The 26,628-nt window shown below is 65.3% G+C and overlaps 1 protein-coding gene across 1 annotated transcript; it reads right to left on the reverse strand.

Moving 5' to 3' along the window:
• Positions 1–1,512: 1,512 nt before the first annotated feature.
• On the reverse strand, positions 1,513–26,628 carry DRAXIN (dorsal inhibitory axon guidance protein). Its single transcript, XM_072828391.1, has 7 exons — positions 26,520–26,628; positions 14,126–14,544; positions 11,755–11,945; positions 9,898–10,009; positions 9,448–9,537; positions 8,194–8,283; positions 1,513–4,986 (listed from the first exon to the last, which is right to left on the reverse strand). Exons 2-7 carry the CDS (start codon positions 14,532–14,534, stop codon positions 4,874–4,876), a joined length of 1,005 nt encoding a protein of 334 aa, XP_072684492.1. The 5' UTR covers positions 14,535–14,544; positions 26,520–26,628; the 3' UTR covers positions 1,513–4,873.

Here is a 26,628-nt window from a genome sequence, read left to right on the forward strand (position 1 = left end):
GCCTGCGGGGGAGGAGACTGAGCTCTCAGGACGGTCTCAAACCCAGGCAGGGGGCTCGTCAAACACGCAGATGGCCAAGCCCCCTCCCTAGAGACGCTGAGCCACAGGCTCCAGTGGGGCTCACAAACTGGTTTTCTCCCCTTAGAGGACCTTTTTTTTTAAGATTTTATTGGGATGCCTGGGTGGCTCAGCAGTTTACTGCCTGCCTTCAGCCCAGGGCATGATCCTGGAGACTTGGAATCGAGTCCTGCATCGGGCTCCCTGCATGGAGACTTTTTCTCCCTCTGCCTGTGTCTCTGCCTCTCTCTCTCTCTCTCTCTGTGTGACTATCATAAATAAATAAAAATTAAAAAAAAAAACTTAAAAAAAAAGATTTTATTTACTGGAATGCCTGGGTGGCTCAGCAGTTTACCACCTGCCTTCAACCCAGGCTGTGATCCTGGAGAACCGGGATTGAGTCCCACGTCGGGCTCCCTGCATGGAGCCTGCTTCTCCCTCTGCCTGGGTCTCTGACTCTCATTCTCCCTGTGTCTCTCATGAATAAATAAATTTTAAAAAATATGTTATTTACTTATTTGGTAGAGAGTGAGCTCGCATCCCAAGCAGGTAGGGTGGGGAGGGTGGCAGGCAGAGGAGAGGGAGAAGCAGGCTCAGGGAGCCTGACGTGGGGCTCAATCCAAGTCCTGGGATCCCGACCTGAGCCGAAGGCAGATGCTTCACCGCTTCACCACCACCTGGGCGCCCCCCCTCCCCGCCCAGCCCGGAGGGTCCTGATGCTGGGAGTCCCAGGCCCACGTTTTGGGAAACCCGGGATTAGGGGGTTCCCCGTCCCGCCTCCATCCAGGCTACAGTCCCTCGGTGGTGCTTGGGCAGGGAGAGTCCCAGAGGGACAAGCAGGCCTTTGGGGGCCTCCCTCCTCTGTGGTACCCCAGCCCTCAGGAGAGCCTGGACCCCCCTGGCTTCAGGACGCGGAGGCACCGAGAGCGGCGATGCAGCCTCGCTTTGTGTTGCCCTCAGCCAGGCCTGGCAGGGAGCTCAGCGGAGCCGGGTGGCGCTGGCTGGAGCTGCCACCGAGATAAGCGACGGCCCTCCTGGTGCCAAGCCAGGCCACCCCCTGGCCAGTTCATGCCCTCTCCCAGGATGCCATCTGAGCCTGCCCAGGCCCCGCGTCAGGTGGCGGCGCTTTATCCTTCCCATTCCGGGGGGAGTCGGCGTCTGCTTTTCACTGCACGTGGCCACCCAGGCCCCGACTGAGGCCGGCCTGCTGCGACCTCGGCTGCCCCAGCCCTAAAATGGAGAGGGAGGTGCAGATACCAAATTCCCACCCAGAGGTCTGACGGAAGGAGCACGAAGAGGTCCAGCTGAGGACAGAGACGGTCTTGTTTCCCGCTGAGCTCAGCGCAAATGCTCGAAGACGTGGTGGAGGAAATACTCGGGGCCCCGCAGGGAACGTGCTCCCCGCCTGCCCCGGATGGTCTCGGGGAGAGGCAGAGAGAGACACTGAGGCAGCTCGACAACCATCGCTCTTTATTTACAGCTCAAGAGAACACATGCAACACGTCATCACAGGACTACGGGGCACGGCACCCCGCCGCCCCACACGTTCAGGAGGAGGCACAGGACCCCAGGGAAGCTCGGAGAGTCGGAAAACCCAAAGCCTGAGGCCCCCGCCCGGGAGGCAGGGCCCCGGGCCCGGAAGTTGGTCCCCGCTGGTCGCTAAGTCGGCAAACCAGACCTCGGACTTGCGGCTCCCGGCTGAACGCAGACGCCCTGAATCGCCAGCCGTCCCCGACCATCCACCTCTTCTGTGTCCCTTTATGTGTCCGAGACCTGGGTCTCTCACGCTTCATTGTGCCCAAGAGCGGCCCGGGAACTTGTTAAAACCCTGATGTCCGTCCCCCCTGCCCCGGCCAGCACCGCCAGCAGCTCGGGGTCAGCGGGGCTGGGCTGGGGCCCGGGACCCCGCACTCCCGCCGAGCCCCGGCCCGATGCCGCGCTGCCGGCCCACCCCGAGCCTCCTGCGCCCAGAGGAGGCTGAGGATCCGACTTCAGACCCGCCCGGACTCGGTTCAGAACACACTCCCTGCAGCGGAGGTCTCCGGTTCTCACTCTGCCGCCCCCTCCCTGAGACACACACACACACACACAGATGCACACACAGATGCACACACAGATGCACACGCGCATGCTCGCTGCCGCCCACGGGAGGCCAGGTCATCAAGGCGGTGACGGGCCGCCCCGCGAAATCCTAACGGCTTTGCTTCCCTGGCTCCCCTTGGGTCCCCCCAAGCACCCACTCTCCTTGCTGTTCTGCTGTCCTATAAACTCGTTCCGGGCAGGGTTCTGGGTGCTCCCTGCCCCCCCAACCCTGCAAAGCGGATCCCGTTGCGGGGGCCGCGCACCCGACACCCCGGCACTAGCTTGTCGCCAGCGGCAGGCACTCGCGGGGTCGAGGGGCCTGGAGCTCAGGCCCCGCCTGGGGGGCCTCGCACACACGAAGCCCAGACACAACCCAGACCAGTGGAACCGGCATCTGTGCAGGGGCCTGGCACCCGCTCCTTCGAGGGCTCCCCAAAGTATTCTAACGTGAGCCGCGCTGGACACAGCCAACCAGAGCAGGGACCTGCAAACGACGGCCCCGTGGGCCACATCCAACCCACCGCCGGCTTTGCGGCTGCAAGTCAGGAGGGGCTTTCTACATTTCTAAGTGGGCTTTGGAAAATCAAACGAAGGGTAGTATCCGGAACATGTGACAAGCATATGAAATTCCAATCTCAGCGTCCGTGAACCGTTTTATTGGACCACACCTAAAATATTTACCTGCCCTTTATGGTCAAAACTTGCTGAAACCCCGGATTAAGGGGAAGTGACCTCTGCACTTGCCAAACAAATTTAAGAGAGACCTAAGGAAGAACTGGGGGGCTCTGGGGTCTCTAACCCTGGTGTTAGGAGGTTTGCACCCACCCTCTTCGCGGAGAGCTAGACGCCGGCCGTCCGGCCGTGGAGCTGCCCTGGTGCATGAGCACAGCTCCCCGGGGCCCTCGCTGTCCTGCCCTTCGTGCTTTCCGCTGTTGATGTCCCGGGGCCACCCTGTTATCCCACCCCCCACCCCTGACACATGCAAGGCCACGCGTAAACCCTGCCGCGTGTCCTGCCTGTGGCCTGCCCCCTCGGGGCTGCGTCACAGTCTCCAGTCAGCCGCCCCCCAAGACACGCAGAGCACGGGCGCTGCCTGGGTGCCCTCTGGCAAAGCCGCCGCGGGTTCGGTTTCCCGGTAGCCGGCTTTCATCTCGCCTCGTTCGCCCCCACCCCGAGGACTCCTTGCCCGTGGAACGTGGACAGGGAGCAATGAGCAAGGATATTTGGTTTCTCCTAGATGTCTCTGCTCTGCTGGTGCCAGGCCCCTGACCCTGGCTGGTTTTCCCAGGGGAGCAAACAGCCCAGGCCCGCGGGTGTGGGCCCTCGGCAGGCGTCCAGGCCGGCCGGGAATGTGGACGAGGAAGGCTTTTGTCCTTTGCAACCTGGTTGGCCCGGGACCAGAGGGCCGACCAGGAGTAGGGGGCACTTAAGCGGCCCTCCCGAAGTGACCCCCGGGGCCAGATGTGCTGGGGCAGCGGGGGTCCAGCTTGTGGGGGGCAGACACTTGCAGGCAGCACCCGGACTCCCAGGGGCCCCAGCTCCTCAGTAGGCTCTGCTGCAGAAGCGTGGGTGGGGGGTCTAGAGAGGGTCCGCGGGAGGCCGGGAGCCATGGAGGCTGTGTGCAAAGTGGCTGCACGTGCACAACGTGTGCATTTTTGCTTTTTTTTTTTTTTTTTTTTTGCGTCCATATCGGCACTGGATTCCCAAAGGGCATGGACTACAGAAGCCAAAGAGGCTGTCAGAGCAACGTCAGGGCGCCTGGCCTGGGACGGGCGAGCGAGCCGCAGGACGGGGAACGGCACTGCGGTCCTTCCCCCAAACACGTCGGATCCCAGGACAGCGCGTCCAGGGGCAGCGGCCAATCTGCCCGCGGCGTGCCTTACCGGGAGGGGGCCCAGCGGTGCTGAAGACGCCGCACGCTCTGTCCAGGAAGGAAGAGCACCTCCGGGCCCCGCGGACCTCGCGGCGGTGACGGGGCCGCCGGGGAACGCTCGCGTCTCACTGAAGGCCGCGGGGGGGCCGGCTTGAGCCTCCGGTTGTGGGGAGGCAGGGATGCGGGCGGGGAGCCCCACACGCTTGGCCCGGGAGCAGATTCCAGCTCGGCACGGCTTTGCTCCCTAGGATCCGGGTGCTCTCAGCGGGGTCCTCCCCGCGGCCGCCCCCCCACCCCGGGAGCCTGTTAACGCAGACTCGACCCAACCGGAATCTGCGTGGTAGTCAGACCCCGGGGGCCCTTACAGGGTGAGGTGTGAGGAGCATCCATCTGGGACCCTGGACAAGTCCCAGCGGGCTCTGCCTCGGTCTCCCCGCCTGGAAGACGGCGGTCATGCCTCCTCTGGACGGTCGTTGTGGGAGCTCAGTGGGGAGACAACGCAGGGCCGTGCTGGGCCGCGCCTGCGACACGGAGCCTCTGGCCCCGGCTGCGGCTTCCGCGAGTCTCGGGCAGTTCCTCCCGTCGAGGGAAGTCTCTCCGTGGACTCGAGGCCGCTGCAGTGCCGAGGCCGGGCCGCGGGGGGCGCTCCCCACACCGCCGTGGCGGGAACTGGGGCGGACGGGGGGCAGGAGTGGGGGGCGGCTGGCGTGGGGCTCCCCTCCCGGCCGAGGGTCCCGGGCTCCAGCCCGCAGCCCCGGTCTCTGGGCCCCATCGGGTCGCCCACTAGCTGTCAACAAAACGTCCGGCTTCTCCAAACCTGCGGGGTCCCCAGGCCGGTGGGGGGCGCCCCCCGCGGGGCTGCTACACGTTGATGAAGGACCCCTGGTCGCCGTCGGCCGTCTCGGGCTCCACGCAGCGGCCCTTCCTCCGGGTGACCCTGCGGTTCCGGTGGAACCTGGCGTAGCAGCGCAGCCCTGAGCGAGGGAGGCAGGGGTCAGGGGCGCCCCCAGCCCGCGCCCTCCTCTTCTGCCGCACAACCCGCCCGCCCCGTCCCCACTGGCAGCCCAGCCCAGCCGGCTTAAAAAAGCCTTTAAAAAGGCGAAAGGAAGGAGAGACAGATGGAGCTCGAGGCTATTTAGAGCCCGACGCTGTTCCAGCGGCGATGCCTCGAGGATGCAGGGTCTGTTAAAAAAAGTGACAAAGGAAGGCGGACTCCAACCTCCCCTATAAAACCCCCCACGACCCCCGCCCCCATACTCAAAAGGAAATCCAAACTTCCCTCTCTGGCTTGCAAGACCCCCGGGACCTGGACCTGCCTCCTGTCTGCCCCTTCCCGTCCGCTCTCCTCTTCACGAGCTCCAGCCACACAATCTTCTTGCTTTTCCTCAACACCCAGCCATGTGCTGCCTCAGGCCCTTTGCACTTGCTGTTCTCGCAGCCAAACTCCCTGGCCCAAGCTTTGCATCACTGGCCTCTTTGGGGCCTTGAGGTCTCGGAGACCCTCCCCGACCACTCAAGCTGGCGTGGGCGTGGCCCTCCTGGCCACCGCGGGGAGGGGTCGGAGCCGAAGCTCTGTCTGTCGTGGCCACAGGCGTCCCCTGGGAGACACGGCTAAGCATATTTTTCATTCGAGGCTTCAGAAGGCCACCCCTGCTGGGTGGTGTGAGTGTGGCCCGAGCAATCCCTGCACTTCAGGTCAGGCGTGGCCCCGGGGGCAGAGGACGTGGCTACTCTAGGATCCACTCGTGTCGCTCCCGAGAGGATAAAGGAACCGCTGTGAAGCTTGTGCTTTCAGGGGCCTGGAGTTTACACCTGGGTCATGGGGCCACACGAGTGACACTTGGGAAGCGGCCAGGGACTCACGAGCAGGAGTGCTTGGCTCCCATGGAAGTCCTTCCAGAACCGTCCACGACCCAGGCTGGCCGAGGACCCTGGGCTGAGGAAGCCGGGAGTCCCTCCCGCGTGGCACCTTGGTGACAGCCTCCTCCTGGACCGGCTCTCATGAGCCGCCTGGGCGGTCACTTCCAGCTTCTTTTTTCTTTTCTGGAACCTAAGTCTCCAGGGAGGAAGCAAGAGCTTCCTTTCTGACCCAGAGGGATCAGAGGAAATGAGCTGCAGGGGCTTCGGGGGTGGCCTGGAGAGGGTCCAGGGCAGGAAAGAAGGAAGGAAGGCTCCCTGGCCAGAGGGGCCGCCCAGCCCGGACCAACCTGGCACGTGCAGCTCAGTAGGGCCGCATCCCCTCACCTGGGCGCCGGGGTGGACCTAGGGGCCCAGGAGCTGTGAGGGGACCTCAGTGCTGTCGGGACTCCCCGGGCTGCACTGCCCTCTTGCCCCCTGCACCCCTCAGTCTCCTGCTCTGTGAAATGGGGCCTCAGCCCTGCACACAGGTAACTGGAGGTCGTTTCCACATCTCCCGCCCCTCGCCACCCCTGCCTGCCTCCATCCCCTCACCTCCATGGGCCCTCCCGGCCTCCGCTCCTGCCCCCAGAGGCCCGCAGGCAGGCCAGGTCACTGCCCAGTGTACAGCCGGCCGACGCCCTACGTTATAAATCAAGCCAGGTCCTGCGTGATGGTCTCCGCCAGCATCCCCCGCGCCCTGCCCCTCCAGCCACCTTCTCTGTGGGCCACCGTGGGCCGGGGCGCTCCAACACGCCAGCCTCACTCTGGCCTTTGCCCTGCTTCTTGCATGGGTGGGGCCCTCCCTTGCTCCCCGCACCCTCCATCCTCAGGTGGCCGGGTCCACACCTCCCTCCCGCCCGCTGTCCTTTCTAAAACAACTCTGACTCCTCATCGGACCACCCTGATTTTCTTTGGAGTCTTTATTTCTTTCTAAAGACATCTTGTCGCCTTATTTGCTTAATATCTGCGCATCTCGCTAGAATGGAATCCGTGGGAGCCGCTTGCCAGTTCTCTCTGCCCCGGCATCTCAAAGGTCCAGAACCTTCGAGAGCACTCGGTAGATATCTCTTCACTGACTAGACCCAAGTAGCTTTATTGCTGTCACAGCAGATAATTTTTGAGGCTAATCTGAGCAAAAACGGGGCTTGTGTCTCAGGATGGTTAATAGAAGGGCGGAGACCAAATTCTCCCACTCAGGGCATGTGAGCAACCGTTTAGCTACTGAACAATATTGAGTAATTATTGTTCACTTTTTTTTTTAAGAGAGAGAGAGAAAGCACGTGTGCCTGGGAGAGCAAGAGGGGGGGCAGAGAGACGGGGAGAGAGAGGATCCTAAGCAGGCTGCACTCGGCGTGGAGCCGACTCAGGGCTCAGTCCCACGACCCGGAGATCGTGACCTGAGACAAGAGCAACAGTCGGACACTCAACCGGCTGAGCCGCTCGGGCGCCCCGGTATTTTATTTTTTAAAGGAATCCTTATCTTTTTAGAGATATATCCTGAAATATTCGCAGGTGGAAGATGCACTCCCCAGAGTCGCTTTGAAATCAGACTGGAATCGGGGAGCTGAGTGGGGGGAAGACGGCCGGGACTGGTGGGAGCTGGTAAGTCCTAAGCCGAGTGACGGCAAGCGGGGGCTCCTTATTTCAAACACATATACTGGAAATGCTTCGGAGGACGAAATTAGAAGTATTCCCCGACTTTTCCAGCTGCGTGAATTTGGGCAGGTGGCTTAGCCTCTCCGTGCCTCAGTTGGCTCAGGCGTGAAATGGGCCAGTAACAGGTCCTAACTTGGGACGGTTGCGAGGATGATGAGAGATAACTGGAGTGACGTGCTGGGCACAGAGCCGGGCACACCTGGGCGGGAGCTCGGGAGCGTGAAGGACGCCGCCGGGCTGGTGGAAAGCCACCGCCACCGCCGCCCAGCCCTCGTTCTCACCCCGGGAATGCCGGCCCCGGGGTAGAATTCGGGGGTAAAGTGCCAGGCTTCTCAGATTCTGTCTTATTTGGAGACACGCGCTCCCTTCCTCCCTCTCCCACCTCCGATCTCGCCGGCGATCACGCCAGCTTGTGTTTCAAGAGGCGAGGAAAGCAAATCTGAGAAACGATGCCAGGAGTCGAGACTCCATGAGTTCACAGACTGGGGAGGCACCGAGTGGCGCTGCTCCCAAGGGATCCTGCCACCCTCTCCTTCCCCACGGCCCCGGCCTGCCCTCTGCCAGGACGTCTCCGCCCCTATTCCGTGCAGAACCGGGGGACCCCCGCCCCACAGGCGCAGGCTCACCTTCCACACACATGCAGTCATCAAAGCATTTGTTGTTGAGGCCTCGGTTGTGCGGCGTGCAGAAGTGCTCCCGCAGGTCACAGCAGGTCCCTGCCCACACAGCAAGCTCGGTCGGCCCAGCCGCCTAGACCCTCCCCCGACACGCACGCAGTCCCGCCGGACAGGAGATCCGTGATCTCCGAGGCAGGGCCGCCTGCTGCACAAGGCCCCCTACCAGGACCACCGAGGATGTTCAGGGCCAGGGCCCCGCGGGGCCGGTGGCAGGGACCCCAGCTGGCCCACGCAGGCGGGGCAGGAGGGGCCAGAGCAGCTGGGGGGGCCCTGGGGACACCTGCTGCAACACCTTCTTCGACAATGGGGACACCGAGGCCCCCGGGGAGCCACCGGACGGCCCAGAAGGAGGTCCCGGGGAGGCCCGAGGCAGGGGCACCGCGGAAGCGGGCTTGGTCTCCCCTCTTGCTGTCGGGAGGTGAGGGGCAGTCAGCCGGCGGCCTGCAGCACCTTCAGGCACCCCCGGGCCGATGTCACCCGGGTTCCCCCGCAGCCCAGCCAGGGTCGGGCACAGCAGGGCGACCAGGCCTGGCCACTCCCGCCCACGTGGGCTCTGTGGGCTGCAGCCCTGCCTTGGCGCTCCCCGTGGGCTGGCAGAGACCGCCTCCCCGGTTTCTGGGTCCAGTCCGGCTCCCTCCCCCATAGGCCATTCACAGGCCTGCCCTCTTCCCCCAGAGTAAACCTGCTGCACTTGGAACCCCCCACCCCAGTGTCTGCTTCCCGGGGGGGTCCCCACGGACCCAACAAGGGCCAGGAGTTGAGGACGCCAGCCAAAACGGGATGATGGGCGCAGCTGCTGCACAGGTGAGGCCGTCGGGACGGCACCTGCCCCTCAGGCCTGGCAGCGTCCTAAGGGGACGAGGGCAGAATCAAGCCCGAGCAGGTGTTAGGAGGAGGAAGTCGAGGGACAGCGTGGGGCAGTGGTTAAGGACCAGACAGGCCCCGGCCGGAGCCACCTCCTGGCTGTGTGACCTCAGCAGAGACACTCAGCCTCTCCGGGGTTCCACTTCCAGGCCGGGGAAAGTGGCCATGGGAGGGGCCCTCTCCGCGGGTTGCTATGGGGATTTCCCACATGGCTGTTAGCATCGGTCATCTGGGGGGGCACCCCCCCCCCGGGACGTCCGACCCGCCCCTCCCACCCCCCCACCCCCCCACCCCCCGGCTCCCAGCCTCCTGCCCTGCGTGTGGACGCTGCTCAGGTACCTGGCAGGCAGTCCTGGTGGTGGTTGCACGGCGCCCCTGTAGCTGCGGATGTTTCGTTACCGTCGCTGGAGAGTCTCCCCCGGTGTTTCTCTGGGGACAAGAAGATGCGCCTTCAGAAGCGACGCCCGCAGGCCAGAGCGACCAAGCGCCGGCCCGTGCTGCCCCACTGCGCTGGGCCGCGTGGACAGGACTGTCCACCTCTCTGGCTCAGTTGTCTCCTCTTTAAAATGGGATCGATGGTAGGATAGACCCAGCAGGTTGTGGGTTTTTTGCAGGTAAAAGGAGTTGCCGGAGGAAAGCACGAGCACGCCATCGGGCCCGATAGCAACATGTGCACCCCGTTGTCAGCTCCCGTTTCCGCTCCTCGCCCCCCCCGGGACATCTGTAGGTCAGGCTGGGCTCCCCGGGGCCCCCGCCCCGACACGGGGCTGGCAGGGTAGGCGGACATACCTTTCTTCTTCGCAGAGGGCCAGACTTCGGGTCTTAAGTCTTCGTAGTCGGTCCAGTCGAACAAAGCCATGTCCAGCGTGGGCATTACCTCCCCGTCAGGCCTGGGCGGAGCCTGCAGACAGCGCACGAGGGGGGGCCTGGAGCTCCCACAGCGGGAGCGGAAATGGGGGCCCCCAGAGCCCGAGGGCAAAGGAGGGATCCTCAGAGGCCAGCCTGGAAGCCCAGCCCGGGGTGGGGGGACACGGGGACAGCTGCCCAGGCCCCGCTCCAGCCGCACTCAGGCAGCTCCCAGGCCGCGCAGCCGCCACCCCGCGGGAGGGCCCGATGGTGCAGGGGTGGTGCAGCCGGTGATATCCCTCCGGGCCTGTGGGGGAGCGGCTGGGGCGGCAGGTGCACCTGCTGGCGGGTCTCTACACCTGTGCTGCGGGGGGCGGGGCTTGGATGAGGCCTTTGCTCACCCACTCACTTCCCCGCCCCTTCTCTCCCCCCAAAAAGCTCTTCTGTGGCGCCTGAGGCCACAGCTCCTTTGGGCTCACAGCCCTGGCCGGCGGTCCTGGGGGTCAGACATGGGCCCTAATGGCATCTTCGAGGGCTGGGCTCTCAACCGACGGGCCTCAGGAGGCCTTGGACAGCGTGGATCGCCGCCAGGTGGTCCTTGGAGAGGGTCCCTAGCTTTTGTCAGAATCTCAAGGGGAGGCGGTGCGCCTGCAGGCTCAGTCGGTGCAGAGTGCGACTGTGACCTCGGGGCTGTGAGTTGGAGCCCCGTGGTGCGCGTGGAGATGACTTAAAGAATAAATTTTTAAAAAATATCCTATTTATCTATTTGGGAGAGAGAGTGAGCGTGAGAGGGGGAAAGGAGCAGAGGGAGGAGAAGCAGAGTCCCCCCCCCCGCCCAGCAGCAGGACCCCGGGGTCGTGACCTGGGCCCAAGGCAGACGCTTCACCGACAGAGCCACCCAGGCGCCCCTTAAAAATGAAACTTAAAAAAAAATCTCAAGGGCTGGGAGGAACAAGACCCAAAAGGGAGTAAGAATGACCTACTGCTTAAAAAGTCTTATTTCTTCTATGCATATACTTTATTGATCACCTTAAATAATCATATTTGGGAAAAAATTCAAAGCCACAGAAGGGGTCCAAGAAGGGTGCGCCTCTTGTTAGTTCCGAGAATGATGCTAGTAGCTCCTCCGTGCCCGTCCGTCTACAATCACCGACGGCGCGCCCGTCTGCCACCTGGGCTTGCGTGCGCCATGTGGATTTTTGGAAGATCTGAAGCAGATAGCTCAAAGTGCTGACTTACGTTTATTAATTCTGTGTCATGGGGACATGGTTGTTTTTTTTAAAAGATTTTTTATGTATTCCATTGAGAGAGAGAGAGTGTATGTGTGGGTGTGAGCAGGAACGGGGGGGTCAGAGGGAGAGAGAGAAGCAGACCCCCCCGCCCCCCACGCTGAGCAGGGCACCAGATGCAGGACTCGACCCCAGGGTCCTGGGATCATGACCTGAGCTGAAGGCAGATGCTTGACCGACTGAGCCACCCAGGCGCCCTGGGGACATGGCTTTTTAAATTATTACTATTATTATTCTCTGGACTTTTGGGCAAACGTAGGATTGCTCCTCCCCGAGGCCCCTGCTCTTTCCCACGCAGAGCCAGCGTGCTGAGCTGGCACCCGCTTCCTTGCCTGTCCCTGGAATGAGCCCCTGGGACCCCTTCCTCCCGGACGGTAGCAGCCCTCCCAGGACAGAGCGTGCACTGGGGTGCAGCTGGGCTGCACAGGCGCCCGCCCCCCTGGCTCGGAGGCCTCGGCCAGCTGCCTCCCACCCCCGGGCCTCCGTCTCCGGCTGGTCTGGGGCCCCTTACCTGGGGCCACAGGGACGTGACAGGCAGGATCAGGGACTCCTCCGTGGCAGGTGCCGCCTCAAAGGTGGTTAGGTAGAGAATGGTGGGGGCCAGGCTGGTGGAGGAGTCCTCCATGGTGGCCTCCAGGGCCTGGTCCTCGGAGGGCTCTGCTTTCTTCATCAGGGAGCTAGGGCCTCGGAGCACGGCGCGGCCTGAGACACGGGGCGGGCAACAGGGCCTTTATCCGCGTCAGCCCACGGCAAGGCCCGTCTTCAGCCCCAAGCAGGGCGGCGGCAGGGCCGGGGGACAGGCGTGGGCTCAGCCAGCGCTCCTGCTGCCCACCTTCCTGGAGGTGATGAGGGGCCGGCGGGGTGGGGAGAGAAGAGGGAGGGGACGTGGCGAATGAACTTGTGGTGTTGCTGGGGAGACGGTCGGCCCAAGGATGCTTTCTCTGAAGGAACGTTCCAGCACGTTCAAGGCCGGGTTGGGTGCAAGTGCGACAAATGGGAACTAAGTGGGATTGACCACGGGAGGCTTCCTGGAAGAGGTGCGGTTTGAGTGGGGGGATAACGTGATGAGCGGCATCGCGGGGGAGAGGACCTGGACAAGTAGGAGCCGCAGCTTATCCTCTATGAACAGGTGCTTCCTACGCGGTGACGATCGTCACCCTGCTGTGTGCCGGGCCCCGTCGTGGGCCGGATCCTTCCTTAGGGGTGTTACTCTATCTAACCCCTCTCCTGGGGTTCGCCTAGGACCTGGGTGCTCCTTCAGGTTCACATATGGGGGGACTGACGCGCAGAGAGGTCAGCCAGCAGCCAGCAGCAGCAGAGCCTGGATTCAAACCCAGATCCCTCTGAGCACGAAGCCAATGCCTTTTAACCACTGATGCCACCTCCCAAGACTCAGGGCCGTAGCGGGAGGTTGAGTGCGGAGGGGACAGCGTGCAGGGTGCGGCAGGGTGGGGGGTCAAGAACAAAGGGACTTTGAGAGAAGCCGGGGCGCCTGGACTCATCCTCGCCTCCTTCTCAGGCAAGCTCCGAGTGTACGTTTGGTTGGGCCAGTTGAGGCCACCCCAAGCCCCAAAAACAAGTCCCAAAGAGTCAAAAGGGGACTCGGGGACCAGTAAATCCACCCCATTCATTTTATAGACGGGGCAATGGGGACCCAGTCACCGGAGCTGTATGGCACGTGAGCAGGGCTGGACCTGGCCTGGAGACCTCCACGGCCTCCTCCCCCACTTAGGGGTCCCCTTGGCCCCATGCAGCTGGGGCCCGGCGCTGAGCCGGGATGAGCTGACGGCCCCAGCGTCCTCGAGGATGCCGGCGTCCCCTCCGCAGCCTGACCCGCGGCTCCGGCGGTGGGGGCCGAGTCAGCTGGGCCCTCCTGAGTGTGCCGCCCACGGGGGTGGGCAGGCCTGGCGGGGAAGCAAGCCCGGCTGTTGCAGGCCGGGGGCGGGGGGCGAGCCTCTGTCTCTCCTCCTGCGCAACAACACCCATCTCACATCTGTGGGACCTGGTCCGCCAAGGGACTCGGGAGCCCAGGTTGCCAGGTGGCCTCGGGGCCAGCTGCCCCCGGAGGAGCCGCCCGGGGCAGGGCGTGGGGGGGGGGCACCTGCCGGGACGTGTTTGTTTGGGAGCTGAGCGGGCACAGGGCGGGGGCGGCCGGCCAGGGGGCAGCTAGGCCCTCACGGGCATTCGGGGATGTGGGGGAGAGTCGGAGCCGGGGAGCACCCCAGGGGACACACGGGGCGGGGGTGGGTACGACAGCACATCTCTCCCCAGCTCATCTGGGTCCGGCCTGGAGAACGGGGATCCCAGCCTGAGAACAAGTCCAGGGTTGGCCTGTGACGCCCGACCTGCCGGCTGCCCTCCCAAGCGTCTGAGTCATCTAGGACTCCACACTAGGGTCCGCGGGGCCATCGTCCTCATGCAGACGGGGAAACTGAGGCACGGGAGGCTGACCTGCCCCGGGGCACAGCTGGTAAGGGGCAGGGCCACAACCCCGGCCTGGGCACACCTGGCTTCAGCGTCTGGGCGCCCGGTCTGAGCCCTGGACGCGGGTCAGTGATGCGCACGGGGGCCCCCGAGCTAGTGCATCTCTGTCCGGGGCTCACAGTGCGGTGGATTTAGGTCAGACACAAGGGGGAACTTCCTGACTGAGGAGGATCCTTCACTGTTCGGGCTGAGCTTCAACGGCTATGCCTCCCTCCTCCCCCAAGCTCCACCACCCGGCCTCGCCCGGCGCCCCCATCGCATCACTCTGACCTCAGAGAGACCCCCCCCGGGGGCTCAGTGCCTGCCCTCTCCGGGGCTCCCGACGTCCTCCCAGGGTCCTCACTTCCCTCACGGCCCCCTCCTCCGTGCCCCCCCTTCCAGGGCAGACCTCCGGCTACCTCTGTGCAGTTTCAACCTCTCCCTGCGCCTCTTGTGCTCCCTGCCGCGTTTCTTGACCCTCTCTGACCCACGAGGCCGGTTGTCCTTCTCAGGGTAGGGCAGCGCCAGCCCCAGGAGCGGGTCCTCGTCCTGCAGCAGGCCCGCAGGCCTCTGCCCGGGCAGCCTGGAGGCCTGCCTGGTGGTGGAGGCCACAGTCCCGTCCTGGGCCCGCTCCTTCTTGGCCGGGCCCCGGCGGCGGTGGTGGCTGGCCTGCGGCACCCACAGCGCCGGGCTCTGGAGGTCGATGTGGTTCTCGGGGAGGTTCCGCGCGGGGGCGCCGGGGCCCAGGGAGCCTGCCGGGCGCAGCTCCAGGAGCAGCAGGAGGGCGGCGAACAGCACGGGGACAGCGTGGGTGCCGGGCCCGGCCATGGGCTCTGGTCTGGAAGAGGAGCAGCCCGTGAGGCCCGGTGCAGCCAGCCCCTGTCGCCTGCTTCCCCGCCTCCGTGCCCGTTAGGGCCCGCGGCTCAGCAGGGGCGGAGGGGGCTCTGTCCGGGGGACATTCGGCAGCTTGTGGAGACGCCCCCGGGGCCGCAGGGCTGCAGAATCCGGCGGCCGGGGTCGGGGCGCCCTGGAGGCCGGCGGGGAGACCAGGGTGCCCCGGCTGGAAGGCCTGGTTTAGAGTCCAAGCTCCAGGCAGGTTCCAGATTAGTCTAGAACGTTCCCTTCTCCGCGCATACCTGGCCCCTTCGCCAAGCCCCCGGAAGGGCCGAGTCCTTCTGAGCCCAGAGGCGGGCCTGTCCCCGGGGCTGGACTCAGCGTCAGGCTCAGCGCTCACGGGAGTTTCTATCACTCGCTCCTTCCCCGCGGCTCTCGAGGGGCTCCCAGCGTTTTCCGGAGCCGAGACTAAGCGCCGCACGTGTCGTTGCCGTGTCTGGGCCCGGGCGCTCGCCCGTGGCTGCCCCGAGACAGCCCAGTCCTGTCTCTCCCCTTCGCTTTCCTCCCGGGGCCGGCGGCTGCGACCCCCGCCGACCCTGCTGGGGCCGAGCACCTTGGAGCTGGGCTCCGACGGCGGCCGTGGGGGGTGAGCCCACCCGACCACCACCCCACCACCGTCGGGGTAAGCCTCCGTTCTCCGCCACACGCGGGGCCCCGGGGGGAGCACCCCTGACGTCCCCTGGCTGGGGGAGGGTGGGGTGTCTGCCGAAGCCCGGGGCCCATCCCCCGTGGCCCTGGCCGCGGCCCCCACCCCCGTACCAGGCTCTCGCGCCCCGACAGGTCCGGCAACAGGCTGGCCAGGCTGACTGAAGCTCCACGGCCTCCCGGGCCTCCCGCGTACCCCATTAGGCCGGCCAAGGCGCTTAGCGACCGTTCCCTTGGATTTGTGGCCATGTGATGGCCCAGGGCCGAGGAGAGGCTGGTGGGGCTGTGGTCACTCCCGGGTCTCTCCCCGGCCTCCTCGGTTCTGGAGCTGCCCCGTCACCACCTCCCCCGCACCCCCTGCTCCCCCACCAGCCTCATGGTCAGCCAGCTCCCAGTGAGGCCCTTGGAGCGGGCGGGGAGGCTGGAGCCCCCCGGGCCAGGCCGACCAGGCTGGTGGGGGGGGCAGGGGGCAGCAGGTCTTCGCACCTTGCCTGGCCCCCACCGTCCTTTATCCTGCTCTCCCTTCGTCCCCCTGGGGTGGCCTGGTCCCCCGTGAGTCCCAGTCCCCAGCACCACCCTCTGCTCTGCTCCCCTGGGACCACAGACACGGAGACAGAGGCCGTCCGGTCACCTCCCAGCTCCGAGCTGCCTGCACACCCTTGGGAGCCATGTGGGACCCTGGGGTGCCCTGGCATGACCCCTCCGCCGCGGAGAAGGTAAAGCACGCAGCCCGCCGGCTGTCCCGGGCGCCCCTGCCTCACCCCCAGGAGGGTGCCCCCGCCAGCCTCCCCTGCAGCCCTTCCGGAAGGGGCTGCGGAGGCCCAGGGGGGCAGCCGGGCGGCTCTAGAGCTCCCGAAGCGGCTGGGCGGGAGGAGGGCCCTCCCACGGCCTGCCAGTGCAGGACTGCTCTGCGCGGGGACCCCTGGAACCCCTTTCCGGGTGAGGCAGGTGCAGGCCGCTCTCCAGGGGGGCCTGGCCAGCCTCCGCACTCCCGCGACGAGAAAGGCTCTGGGGCCGAGTGGGATGCTGTCCCCGCCAGGCCCGGCCTGTGTCTCGGGGGACAATGGCCTGGGAGAAGGCCGGGGGCGCCCCCGTGATGTCACGGGATGGCAGTTTGGGAACCCCCCCTCCCTTGGGGGTAGAGGGCGGGAGGCAGGTCACGGCAGAAGGGCCGGAGCAGAGAGGCTCGCGGGAGGAGGGGTGGGCAGAGCCAGGCCCGCACCCCGAGGGGCCTCTGGGAGACAGGGCCGGGCAGCCCGGGGGACGGGGGGCAGGCAGAGTCCTGGAGGTGGCGCCAGGAAGGAGGCCCCCCACACCCCGGGGCATCACGTCCACGGCCGTCAGTCTGGCCCCCTGAAGTCCTCCTGCCACGACTCTTCCAACGGCTGCAGATCTCAACGCACCCCAGCGACTCCAGGGCCGCCTGTCCCCTCCCGCCCACTGCCCCCCACAAATCAGGCACACGCCAGCCTGGGGCAAGCCCGGGGGGTTTCAGCGTGCGGGAGCCATGCCTCTGCCCAGACCCTATCAGCCCCGTCCTGCCCCAGCCTGGCCCCACTGCTGACCGTTCCTCTGACCGGGACCCTCATGCGCTTAAAACGGTCCTTGGCTCCCTAAGGCCTTCCCCTTTAACCGTGGACTCCTTACCTTGGCGCTCAAGACCTTGGAGGATGTGATCCTGACCTGGCTTTGCAGCCTTGACTTCTACTGTCCCCCCAACCTCACAGCCAACAGGGGCTCTTCCCTGGGCCCCAAACACACCCCACCTTCCCTGTGTCTTTCCCACTTGGGCCGTTCCCTCTGCCTGAAACCACCTCTTCCCTCCACCCCCATCTCTCTGTCCAAATCCTGCCCGTCCTCTGCGGTCCGTCCCAAATGTCCTCTCCTCCAGGAAGGAAGCTTGTCAGTGTCCCAGCGACAAGGGCTCCCTGTCGTGCTCCCACACGGCTCTGTCCAGCTCTTGAAGGACCCCGCGTGCCGTCTTGTGCTGCAGCAACCTGCCTTTTCACAAGACTCTGATCCTAGGGGGCTCCGTCCCACTCTTCCCTCTGTTCCTATCACATCTATAAAACCCTGCAAATAGGGACACCCGGGTGGCTCAGTGGGTGAGCACCTGCCTCTGGCTCAGGGCGTGACTCCGGGGTCCTGGGATCGAGTCCCACGTCGGGCTCCCTGCATGGATCCTGCTTCTCCCTCTGCCTGGGTCTCTGCCTCTCTCTCTCTCTCTCTCTCTCTCTCTGTGTCTCTCATGAATAAATAAAATATTTTTTAAAAAATCTTTAAAAAAAGACCCTGCAAATAATGGGCGCTAATAGATCAGAATGGAAGTGGACTAAGAACAAACTGACCACCGAGCAGAGGATCATAAATACATTCTCAGGGTGTGGTCGTGCGTGTGCTTGCGAGCGAGTGATCGAGGGCTGGAGTGAGGGCGGGGGATCCTGGCAGCGCTCTGCCCGCGTGGCTGATGGGGCCCTCTCCCCCAGCCCACAGGATTTGTACGCGGATCTTGGCACAGCCCCGCGGCCACGATGCCAGCCTGGCAAAGCGCCGCCCAGGACACGTGGGATGTGCTACAGAAGTGGTGCCAGGGATCCGCGGCGACGAGGGGCGCCAACGGTTTCTGCCACTCTGAGCCAGTTGGAGGCCGCATCACGAGGCGCCGAGCATCCAGGCAGAAAGGGGCGGCAGGTGCTCGGCAGGTGCTCGGCTCACCAAGTCTGCTCTCCCGGGCCTGGTCTGAGCCCCTCCCCAGCAGCCTGGATGAGGCCGTCCAGGGACCCCGGGGCCATCCACAGCCCAGGGACAGCCCCCCCGTAAGTGAGATCTCAGTGACTCATTAAAAGCAAAACAGAACAAAAGCAAACGCGATCATAGGAGCCGCGGCTCCTGGGGCCTGCGGGGCCCGGGCCCTTAGATTTCGCCCACTTCTCCCCGCGTCCTCCCAACTGCCCTAGGCAGCGGGTCATTTTCCACGTTTATACAAGGAGGAAGCTGAGAGCCTGCGGGGGGTGGGGGGGGGTAAGCCGTACACGACGCTCGCCCAGCACACACGGGACAGTCCTTCACGCCACTGTCGGTGCACTGAGCTTCACCAGGGTCCCCCCTGCCTCCCCCACATGGTCTGTGATTGCTGTGAGTGCAGTCAGGGCCCAAGAGGGGGACTGGGCACCGGCAGCTGGGGACGGAGGGGAAAGATCGCCGTGTCCTTCCACTGTCCCTACTCGGTGGGGATGGTTGGCCTGTGACCTGTCTCCATCCAGAGGCTGCATGTGCAAGCGAAGCCAACGACTTGAGCCTGGAGCCTGCTTCGGTTCCGGAGCCCCGCCGCCCCCCCCCCCCCCGGCACCGACAGCCTGGCATTTGGGGCCCGGGAGACTAGGGGGGCTCGAGGCCCACCCGCCCAATGGACATCTGTGGAGCTGGGCTGCCCTGGGCACCCCGGGGCCGCTGCAGGGCTCGCATTCCTGCCTGGCGAGTGGCTCGCCCGCTGCGTGCTGCGCCGGGGGCCCGGGGCCGGGGAGCGGGTGGCGGTGGGAGCAGAGCCGGCCGAGGGGCGTCCGGCGGGGATCGGGGCCCCGAATACGAGCGGCGCTCCGACGGAGCCGAGGATCGTGGAGCTCGGCCGCAGCCCGTAGCCGGCGCCGGAGACCCTGGCCGCGCAGCCCCTCCTCCCCCCAGCCCCCGCCGGGCCCTGGCTCTCCTCCTCCCGTGGGAAAGCGGCCCATCGCCGCCAGGGGTGCTTGGATCACCTGGTTCTGACGTCATTTCTTAAAAATATATTTTAAACGACCCTGAAAGCTGTAGCGGGAACGGCAGCCGCTCTCAGATGCGTCCTCTGCCCCACTCCCGACACGAGCACAGCTCGGGCTTCCCCGCGGCCCCGCAGGGCACCCAGGGACGCAAGGTGAGCCGTTTCGAAGAACGACTGTGCCCATTTGCGGCTACTTGTGTGCCCACTCCAGGGTCTCCCGGGTGTGACCGCCGCCGCCAGGTGGACGCCTGCCTCCCCGGGACAGGTGCCGCCCACGGCCACGGGTGCCTTCGCACCACTGGGGAGCAGCTCTCTTTCCGCGCGGACCCGCTTCAAGGCCGCACCGTAGACCGGGCGCCTAGCGGTGGTCACCCGCATGTCCGCGCACCAGGCTGACGCCGGCCTGGCCGCCAGGGCCCTGACGCTGTGTCCGTATAAGACGGGGCGCACGGGGCTTCCGGGGAGAGGCTGCGGGTGGGGGCCGTGGGGGGCTCCGGTTGCACAACACGGCCTGTAGGCTTCCCGTGCTCGGGTTATGAAGACTCCACGGGGAGGATTTGCTCTGCTCAAAACGTCGGGGTGAGGGGACTCGGGGAGGAAGAGCCCCGGGGTCAGCAGGTTGGGAGGCCTCGGGGCCTGGTCTGCCCAGGAGCCCGGGGATTCCCCACCCGGGGCGACAAGCCTCCATGTCTGTCTAAGCGACGGGTCCCCGTGGGGAGGGGCGACAGGTACCAGCCTCCAGGATCCAGAGTTAGCCGGCAGGGGCGAGGGGCCCGTGGTGAGGTGGCGAGGGCTCAGAGGACACACTGTCCCCAGAGGGGCTGGGCCGTGCGCCCCGACGCCAGCACGGGCCTCCCTGGGACACTGGCGCATTTCCATCTCTCAAGACCTCTTCAGGGAAGGCGGCGCGGGGCTGGCCGCGGAGGGCTCCCAATTCCTGCCTCTCCGGGGGCCACACCCCATGCCTCGAAATGGCCCTCTCCATGGGTCACCCGAAACGCCTCCCTTGGAATACCTCCCAGCTCGTGAGGAACTGGACGGCACTACCCAGCCCTAAACCTGCGCAGGAAGGGCCTTCTGACCCCCGAGAGGCCACGAAACATCCCCGGGATCTTGCTCCCTTGAGAGCCCAGCTGGGAAGGCCACGCTGACCCACCCCGAGCAGGCTGCCCGGCCCCCGCGTGGCTCTCTCGGCCAGGTGAGCCCATGGGCTCAGGGGCGGACGGCCCCCGTGTGGCCAGGCAGCGCAGCCCACAGCCCCCACCCGGGATCCTGAGCACCGAGGGCCCAATTCTGTTCTTGTTTGTTTTTTTTTTAAGACTTTGTTTATCCATGAGAGACAGAGAGAGACGGAGGCAGAGGGAGAGGCTCCCACAAAGCAGGGAGCCCGATGCGGGACTTGATCCCAGGACCCTGGCATCACGATCGGGGCCAAAGGCAGACAGACGCTCACCCCCCCGAGCCCCCCAGGCGCCCCTGAATTGTTTTTTAGAGCAGCAGCCGCAGGCGGGCCCGGCCTCCATGCAGGTGTCCCCCCGCCATAAAACCCTGGCCTCCTTCCCTGCCGTGTTTCCCGTGTGACCAGAACAGCCCCCTCACTCCCCGCCGCTCTCCCGCTTTTCACCAAAACATTCCTCCCACATTGCTGCCACCGGCTCCGCAGACAAGAGATGATTCCTGAACATATAAAGAGCTCTGGGCCCCCAGCCCCGACCCCCAGCCTGGGAGCCCGGGAGCAGGAGCGCTTGGGATGGACTCTGCTGCAGGGATCGTATGGGCTTTACGTTCCCATACGTCCATGAAGACTAGGAACGTCCCAGCTTGGAAGCCATCTGCCGGACCCCTCCCTCGGGCGCCCCCTTCTCAGCAGGTTGGCCGCCTCCTAGAAGGGCTAGTGGAGAATGGGGGTGGCCATCCCAGGCCCTCCTGCTCTGAGAACAGTGGGGCTGCCCCGGCCGCAGCTCAGGTTGGGGCGCGTGGGTGCCACAGAGCCGGGGCTCCTGGGAGCAGATCCCGGACTCCTTTGGAGGGAGGGAAAATGGGTAATTTTGCTTGTTCAATCAAAACTGTTATATCCTAGGAGCCCCTGGGTGGTTCAGGCATTGAGTGTCCGCCTTCAGCCCAGGGCGTGACCCCGGGGTCCTGGGATCGAGTCCCGCATCGAGCTCCCTGCAGGGAGCCTGCTTCTCCCTCTGCCTGTGTCTCTGTCTCTTTCTCTGTGTCTCTCATGAATAAAGAAAAAGAAAACTAAGCCTCCCCCTACCGCAAAAAGACCCTGTTACATATCCTAGATGAGGGTGGAAGAGGGGCAGGTGGCTCCTAAATTCAAGGGCTGGGCTCTTCCCAAGGCATTTTGAGACTAGACTTTGTCCCTCTAGCTCCTCCCACCATGAGACCTCCTCATGAGTCATAGCATCCCTGTCTGTGAAATGGGATCAGCAGACTGCCAGGAGGTGGGATTATTTGGGAGATCAGTACTCCTGCCTGTGTGTATGGGGGCGGGGGGAGTGGGTATGCATGGGGCCCAGGTAGGTCTAGGAGGTGCTCCAGCAAGGAGATGAGTGGCGGGGCGCTGCCCCGGGGGCTGGCAGTCCCGACTAGTCCCTACCGCTCTCCCTCCGTGGCCAGTAGGAAGGGGCCTCAGAGCAGCCGGAGCTCGGAGCTCGGCCTACCCTCCCCTAGGCCTTGAGCCAACCTGGCCTCGGGCAGAGGCCTGTGCATCTTGACCCCTGGAGAATGGGGGTGGCCATCCCAGGGGTCAAGGGGAGGGGAGAGTGACCACAGACTGCAGGGGAGAGTGACACCAGGCGGTCACCCCTTGTGAGCCCCTCCGGGGGCAGGACCTGGAGGTCATGTAAAGAGCCTGCTCCAGTCTGAGGCGGAGACCTGGTCTCTGCTCTGGAAATTGCCAGTCCCAGCGCAGGGACACTAGCCCTGGCCCGAGGGAGCCCCGAGGGCGGTAGGGGAGGTGCAGGTCTTGCCTTGGCCTGGGATCTGCGTAGGACTCCCCGAGGCCAAGAGAGACACGGCTCCTGCCCACGGAGCTCTCGGCCCGTCCCCCAAGGAGGCCTGCGGTCCACAGCCGTCCATCCAGTTGCTGCCCCCAGCCTGCTAGAACAGACGCAGGCCCAGCCTTGGAAGTTCCCAGAACATGGAGAAACACATCCTTTACTGGAGAGGTTCTAATCTGTGGGCAAAGACGAAGTCCCCTGCCCTCCCTCCAGATTCAAATGCAGATGTCGGGGGGGGGGGGGGGCACCTGCGGCTCAGGCTCCACGCATCTGTGTTATTGGGTCAAGACCTCAGGGTCCTGGGACCAAGCCCTGCATCCGGCTCCCTGCTCAGACGTGGCCCAAATCCCTTAAGCTGAGCCCCACGGAGTGGAGCGCGAAGGGCTGTGTGACCCGGGGCGAGTCATTGAACCCGTCTGAGCCTCAGTTTCTGCTCCTATAAAATGCCAGGAGGAGAGGCAACGGCATAAGAAATGAGCAGTCCCCAGAAGGGGCCAATAAGCAGTAGCCCCAGTTATGGGGAGGAGAGGGAGAGCGCGGGCTGCGAGTGGGGGGCCGGGGGGGCCTGGAAGTGTGTGTGCATCTGTGCCTGGGGGGCAAGCGCAGGTGGCCCTGTCCTCGGCCCTCGTGGGGTGATGGATGGCTTCCGAGGGGGTGGGGCCCCACAGGCCCAGGCCTGCCTGGAGAGGACCATTGTCTCGGCAAATGAGGTTTGGCTTCCCCACCGGGGCGGGGCGGCCCCATCTGCTTACATTGTTTCCAACAGTAGCTTTGGGAATTTGCAACCCCCCAAGGCCTCACACCTCAAAAAACCTACACAGCGCTGCGGAGTTGGGGGGCGGCCAGAGCCCTGCCGCCCACCCAGGGGTCCCACCAGGTCCCGCCAGAGTCCTGCCTTCTGCCACCCCTCCTCCCCGCCAACCAATCCTCCGGCTCCCTCTTCCCCAAACTTCATTATCTTGGTATCCAGACAATGAAACACCACTTGCTGTTTGGTGGGACCCCGTCCCTTAATCATCAAGTGACAAAATGCTTGCTGCTGGCTCGGGGCAGAGGCCAGCGTGGAGCGGAGACACCTGGTGCCGGGCAAGCCTGGGGAGGAATCCCGGCTCCAGCAGCTAACAGCCGCGCGACCCTGGGCAAGTCGATTAACCTCCCTGGGCTCCAGGCCCACGTCTGCAAGAGGAATGTGGTGACAGTATCGCTTATCGGCCATTTCGCAAGCTGGGCCCAGAGCTCCACGTTGCATCCTCTGATCCAGCCCTTTGAAGTGGACAAAAGTGACTCAACCGTGGGACAAAGCTTTGAGGGACTTGCCCAGGGTTCCACGGTAGAGGACGTGGCGAGCTGGGACTTGAACTCACAGTTTTCTGACTCCAAAGGCAGCGTCGTGACCACGCTTCATGCTACACGTGGTGACCCACACCAGGGCGCGTGCTGTGACTCGAGGATGGCACACGCTGGGGGCTTTAACCGGGGCCCGGCGCAGAGAGCGTCAACTCGTAGTCTCGAGAGGTGAGACTTCATCTCACCCGCTCTGGATTCTAGCAGGGACTCAGGCCTTGCGCCCCCACGCCCAGCCACTGCCGGGTACCAGATGGCCAATGCCACTCCCTGGTGCTGTGCTACGGACAGTTGCCCACGCTGGGACCCGGTGGTGGCGAGGGGCGGGCCCTCTAGCCCCAAGGGTTCAGCCGTCCTCCCACAGCCTTCCTGGGGGGCCTGTGTCCTTCCTGGGGGGGGCCTGTGCCCTTCCTGGGGAGGCCTGTATCCTTCCTGGGGGGGGCCTGTGTCCTTCCTGGGGGGCCAGTGTCCTTCCTGGGGGGCCGGTGTCCTTCCTGGGGGAGCCTGTGTCCTTCCTGGGGGGCCTGTGTCCTTCCTGGGGAGGCCTGTGCCCTTCCTGGGGGGTCCCGTGTCCTTCCGGGGGGGGCCTGTGCCCTTCCTGGAGGCCCTGTGCCCTTTCTGGGGGGCCTGTGTCCTTCCTGGGGGGGCTGTGTCCTTCCTGGGGGAGGGCCTGTGCTCTGTGGGCCAAACAGCCCCCCAAGAGGAGGGGCTGGTGGGAGACAGGTAGAGGGGCTGCGGCAGCAAGAGAGGCAGGTGTCACCTGAAAGGGCCAGAACAGGGCTGCTCGTATGACACCTCCCCTCGGGAACACCTCCCCGCAGGACCCTTCTCTGGAGGGAGCACCTGCTCTCCCCAGGCTGCAGAATCAGGGAGGCCCGGGTGCAAGTCCCCACTCCATCACACTCCTGGCTGAGACCAGTGAGTCACAGAGCCGGTAAACCATCAGTGGGATTTGCTCACGCCCACCCTGCAGGACTTGGGCAGCGGCTTCCCCGTCTCTAGTCAGGCACAGAAATCATCCTCATCCTCCAGAAGGATGAAGAGCCCCGAGGACCTCGGCAACTTTCCAGGTGCCTTGTTCCTGCTTCAACCTTCCCAGCCACGGCCCTCTGCTCCAAGGCCACCCCTGCCCCTGTCTGGCCAGCAGGGCCCAGCGAGGATCCAGGGACAACCCGTGGCTTGCAATTTTCAGGTCACACCTAACCCGTGACCAAGGGTTCCGTTCCTTAGACCACGTGTGCACGGAGCACCCCCTGTGCGTTCTGGGACCACAAGGGGAACGAGGCTCAGCCCCGCCCAGCGAAGCACAGACCACGAGGAGGAAGGGGGCTCCGGGGGCTCCCCGCAAGAGGGGACAGCTGGCCTTGGGCTGCCGGGGGCGGCTCTGCAGAGCTCAGGGCAGGGCAACGTGTGAGGTGGAGGGAAGAGCCCGCCGTGGAGGCGCTCAGCCCCCCTCCCGCTGCCAGCGGAGATGCAGAGCAGAGTATTGTGGGAGGCAAGTAGAGTTGTTAACTGAGTGGCAACAGGGAGCCGTTTGAAGGATTTAGGGCTGGGGGAGGGGGTGGACTGAATGGTGAGGAGGAAGGAGGCTCTGAGCACATTTGTGAGGGGCTGCAGGGCTGCAGGGCTGCTGGGCTCTGGGCGCTCCGGAGGAAGTTTGTGGCCGGAGGGGGGCAGAGAGGGCAGGAGGGCCCTGGCTGCCGACGCTGGGCCTGTCTGCCAGGATGGCGAGCAGGAGGCTGGACGGGTGTGCCTGTGTCCCTAGTCCTGTTCTCGCCCCTCTAAGAGAAAGGCTCGGGTGGCCAGCCCTGGCTGGGGCTGAAAACAAGAACTTAGCCAGGGGAGCCTAGAACTTGCCGCTGGGAGAAGGCTTCCCTCTGGGGAAGTGGCCCTCATCGAGCCACTTGGCCCCTATCCCTGCTGGCTCCAGGGGTGGCGTGTCACCTGTTATGAGGACAGAGGCAACATGATGGTCGGCGGCTCTGGGCCATCACACAGCGGGTCCGGGATCCAGCAAGACGAGGCCCCCCGAGGAAAGGGAACGGCTTGTGAGCTAGCGGCATTAAAAAAGGCATCAGGGCGCGACAGAGGTTCGGAGTCGGGAATGAGCCACGTGGATGCCTCATGACGAACAGCCAGCGGTGGCAACGTTGACATAGTGACACTCATCCCATTTTGGAAGCGGAGACCCCTTTTCGCCCTGATTTTTAAGCTGCTCTTAGGACAGGCGGAGAGGAGAGCGGGAAGAGAGGACGGCGCCTGTGAGAGCCGATCCCTGCTGTGGGCGGGGGCTGTGGGGGAGGGAGGGGGGCATCGGCCTGTTTCTCCGCAGCGTCTCTAAGCCTTGGATTGGTGATGCGTCCCCCCACGCTGGGGCGCCCCGATCCCACCGCAGCCGGGGCCTGGAGCCCCCCATGGCCAGCAGGTGTGTACTGTGCTGGCATCCACCGCGCTCTTGGCACCGTCGGGACACACATCCCCGTGGGCAGGTGCTACCATCCCCGCCTTATGAGGGGGACACTGAGGCTCAGAGAGATGCGTTCCTTTGTCCGAGCCGGCTCCGGGGCCCCTGTCCGCCTGAGCCCGGGGCAGGGTGCTGAACCCGCGGGGCCCCGGGAGCCCGGGCGGGGCGGGGGGCAGCGGCGGGCGGGCCCAGAGGGAGGCGCAGGCGGGCCGGGGCGCAGGGGCAGGGGGACTTGGCGGGAAGCCCGCGGCCAGCCTCCGGCCGCAGCACAGGCCCGGGCGCGGGTGGAGGGAAGCGGGCGGAGGGGCCTGCGCGGCCGTCGGGGCGCACCCGGCCTCCTCCCCGACGCGCGGCAGCCCCGGGAGCCGGGAGGGGCGGGGGCCGCCGGCCGGGGCCCGGGGCTCGGGGGTCTCCCGAGCGTCTCGGAGCGGCGCCCCCCCCACCCCGGCCGGGGCGACAGAGACTCAGAGACAGAGAGACAAAGAGAGACGCGGTCCCGGGGGGCGCGCAGGGGAGCGGCAGGTGCGCGGGCGGGGCCGGGAGCCCTCGGACACGCGGGCGGCGGACGCTCCCACCGACGGCGCCCGGGCCGCGGCCCCCCGCCCCCCGCCCCGAGCGCGCCGCGGAGCCCACCTTTGTCCGGGCCCGCGGCCAGGTGAGGCGGGGGGCGGGGCCGGGGGCGGGCCGAGGCCGAGGCTTACCTGTGGGCCGGGGGCCGAGCGCCTGCGGGAGCCGAGCGCCGCGGGACGGCGTGGAGAGGTGCGCGGGCGGCGGGAGGATGCGCCGGAGCCGAGCGGGGCTGGAGCGCGG

The sequence above is a fragment of the Canis lupus genome, chromosome 5 (assembly GCF_048164855.1).
Source record: "Canis lupus baileyi chromosome 5, mCanLup2.hap1, whole genome shotgun sequence".
Taxonomy (NCBI): Eukaryota; Metazoa; Chordata; class Mammalia; order Carnivora; family Canidae; genus Canis; species Canis lupus.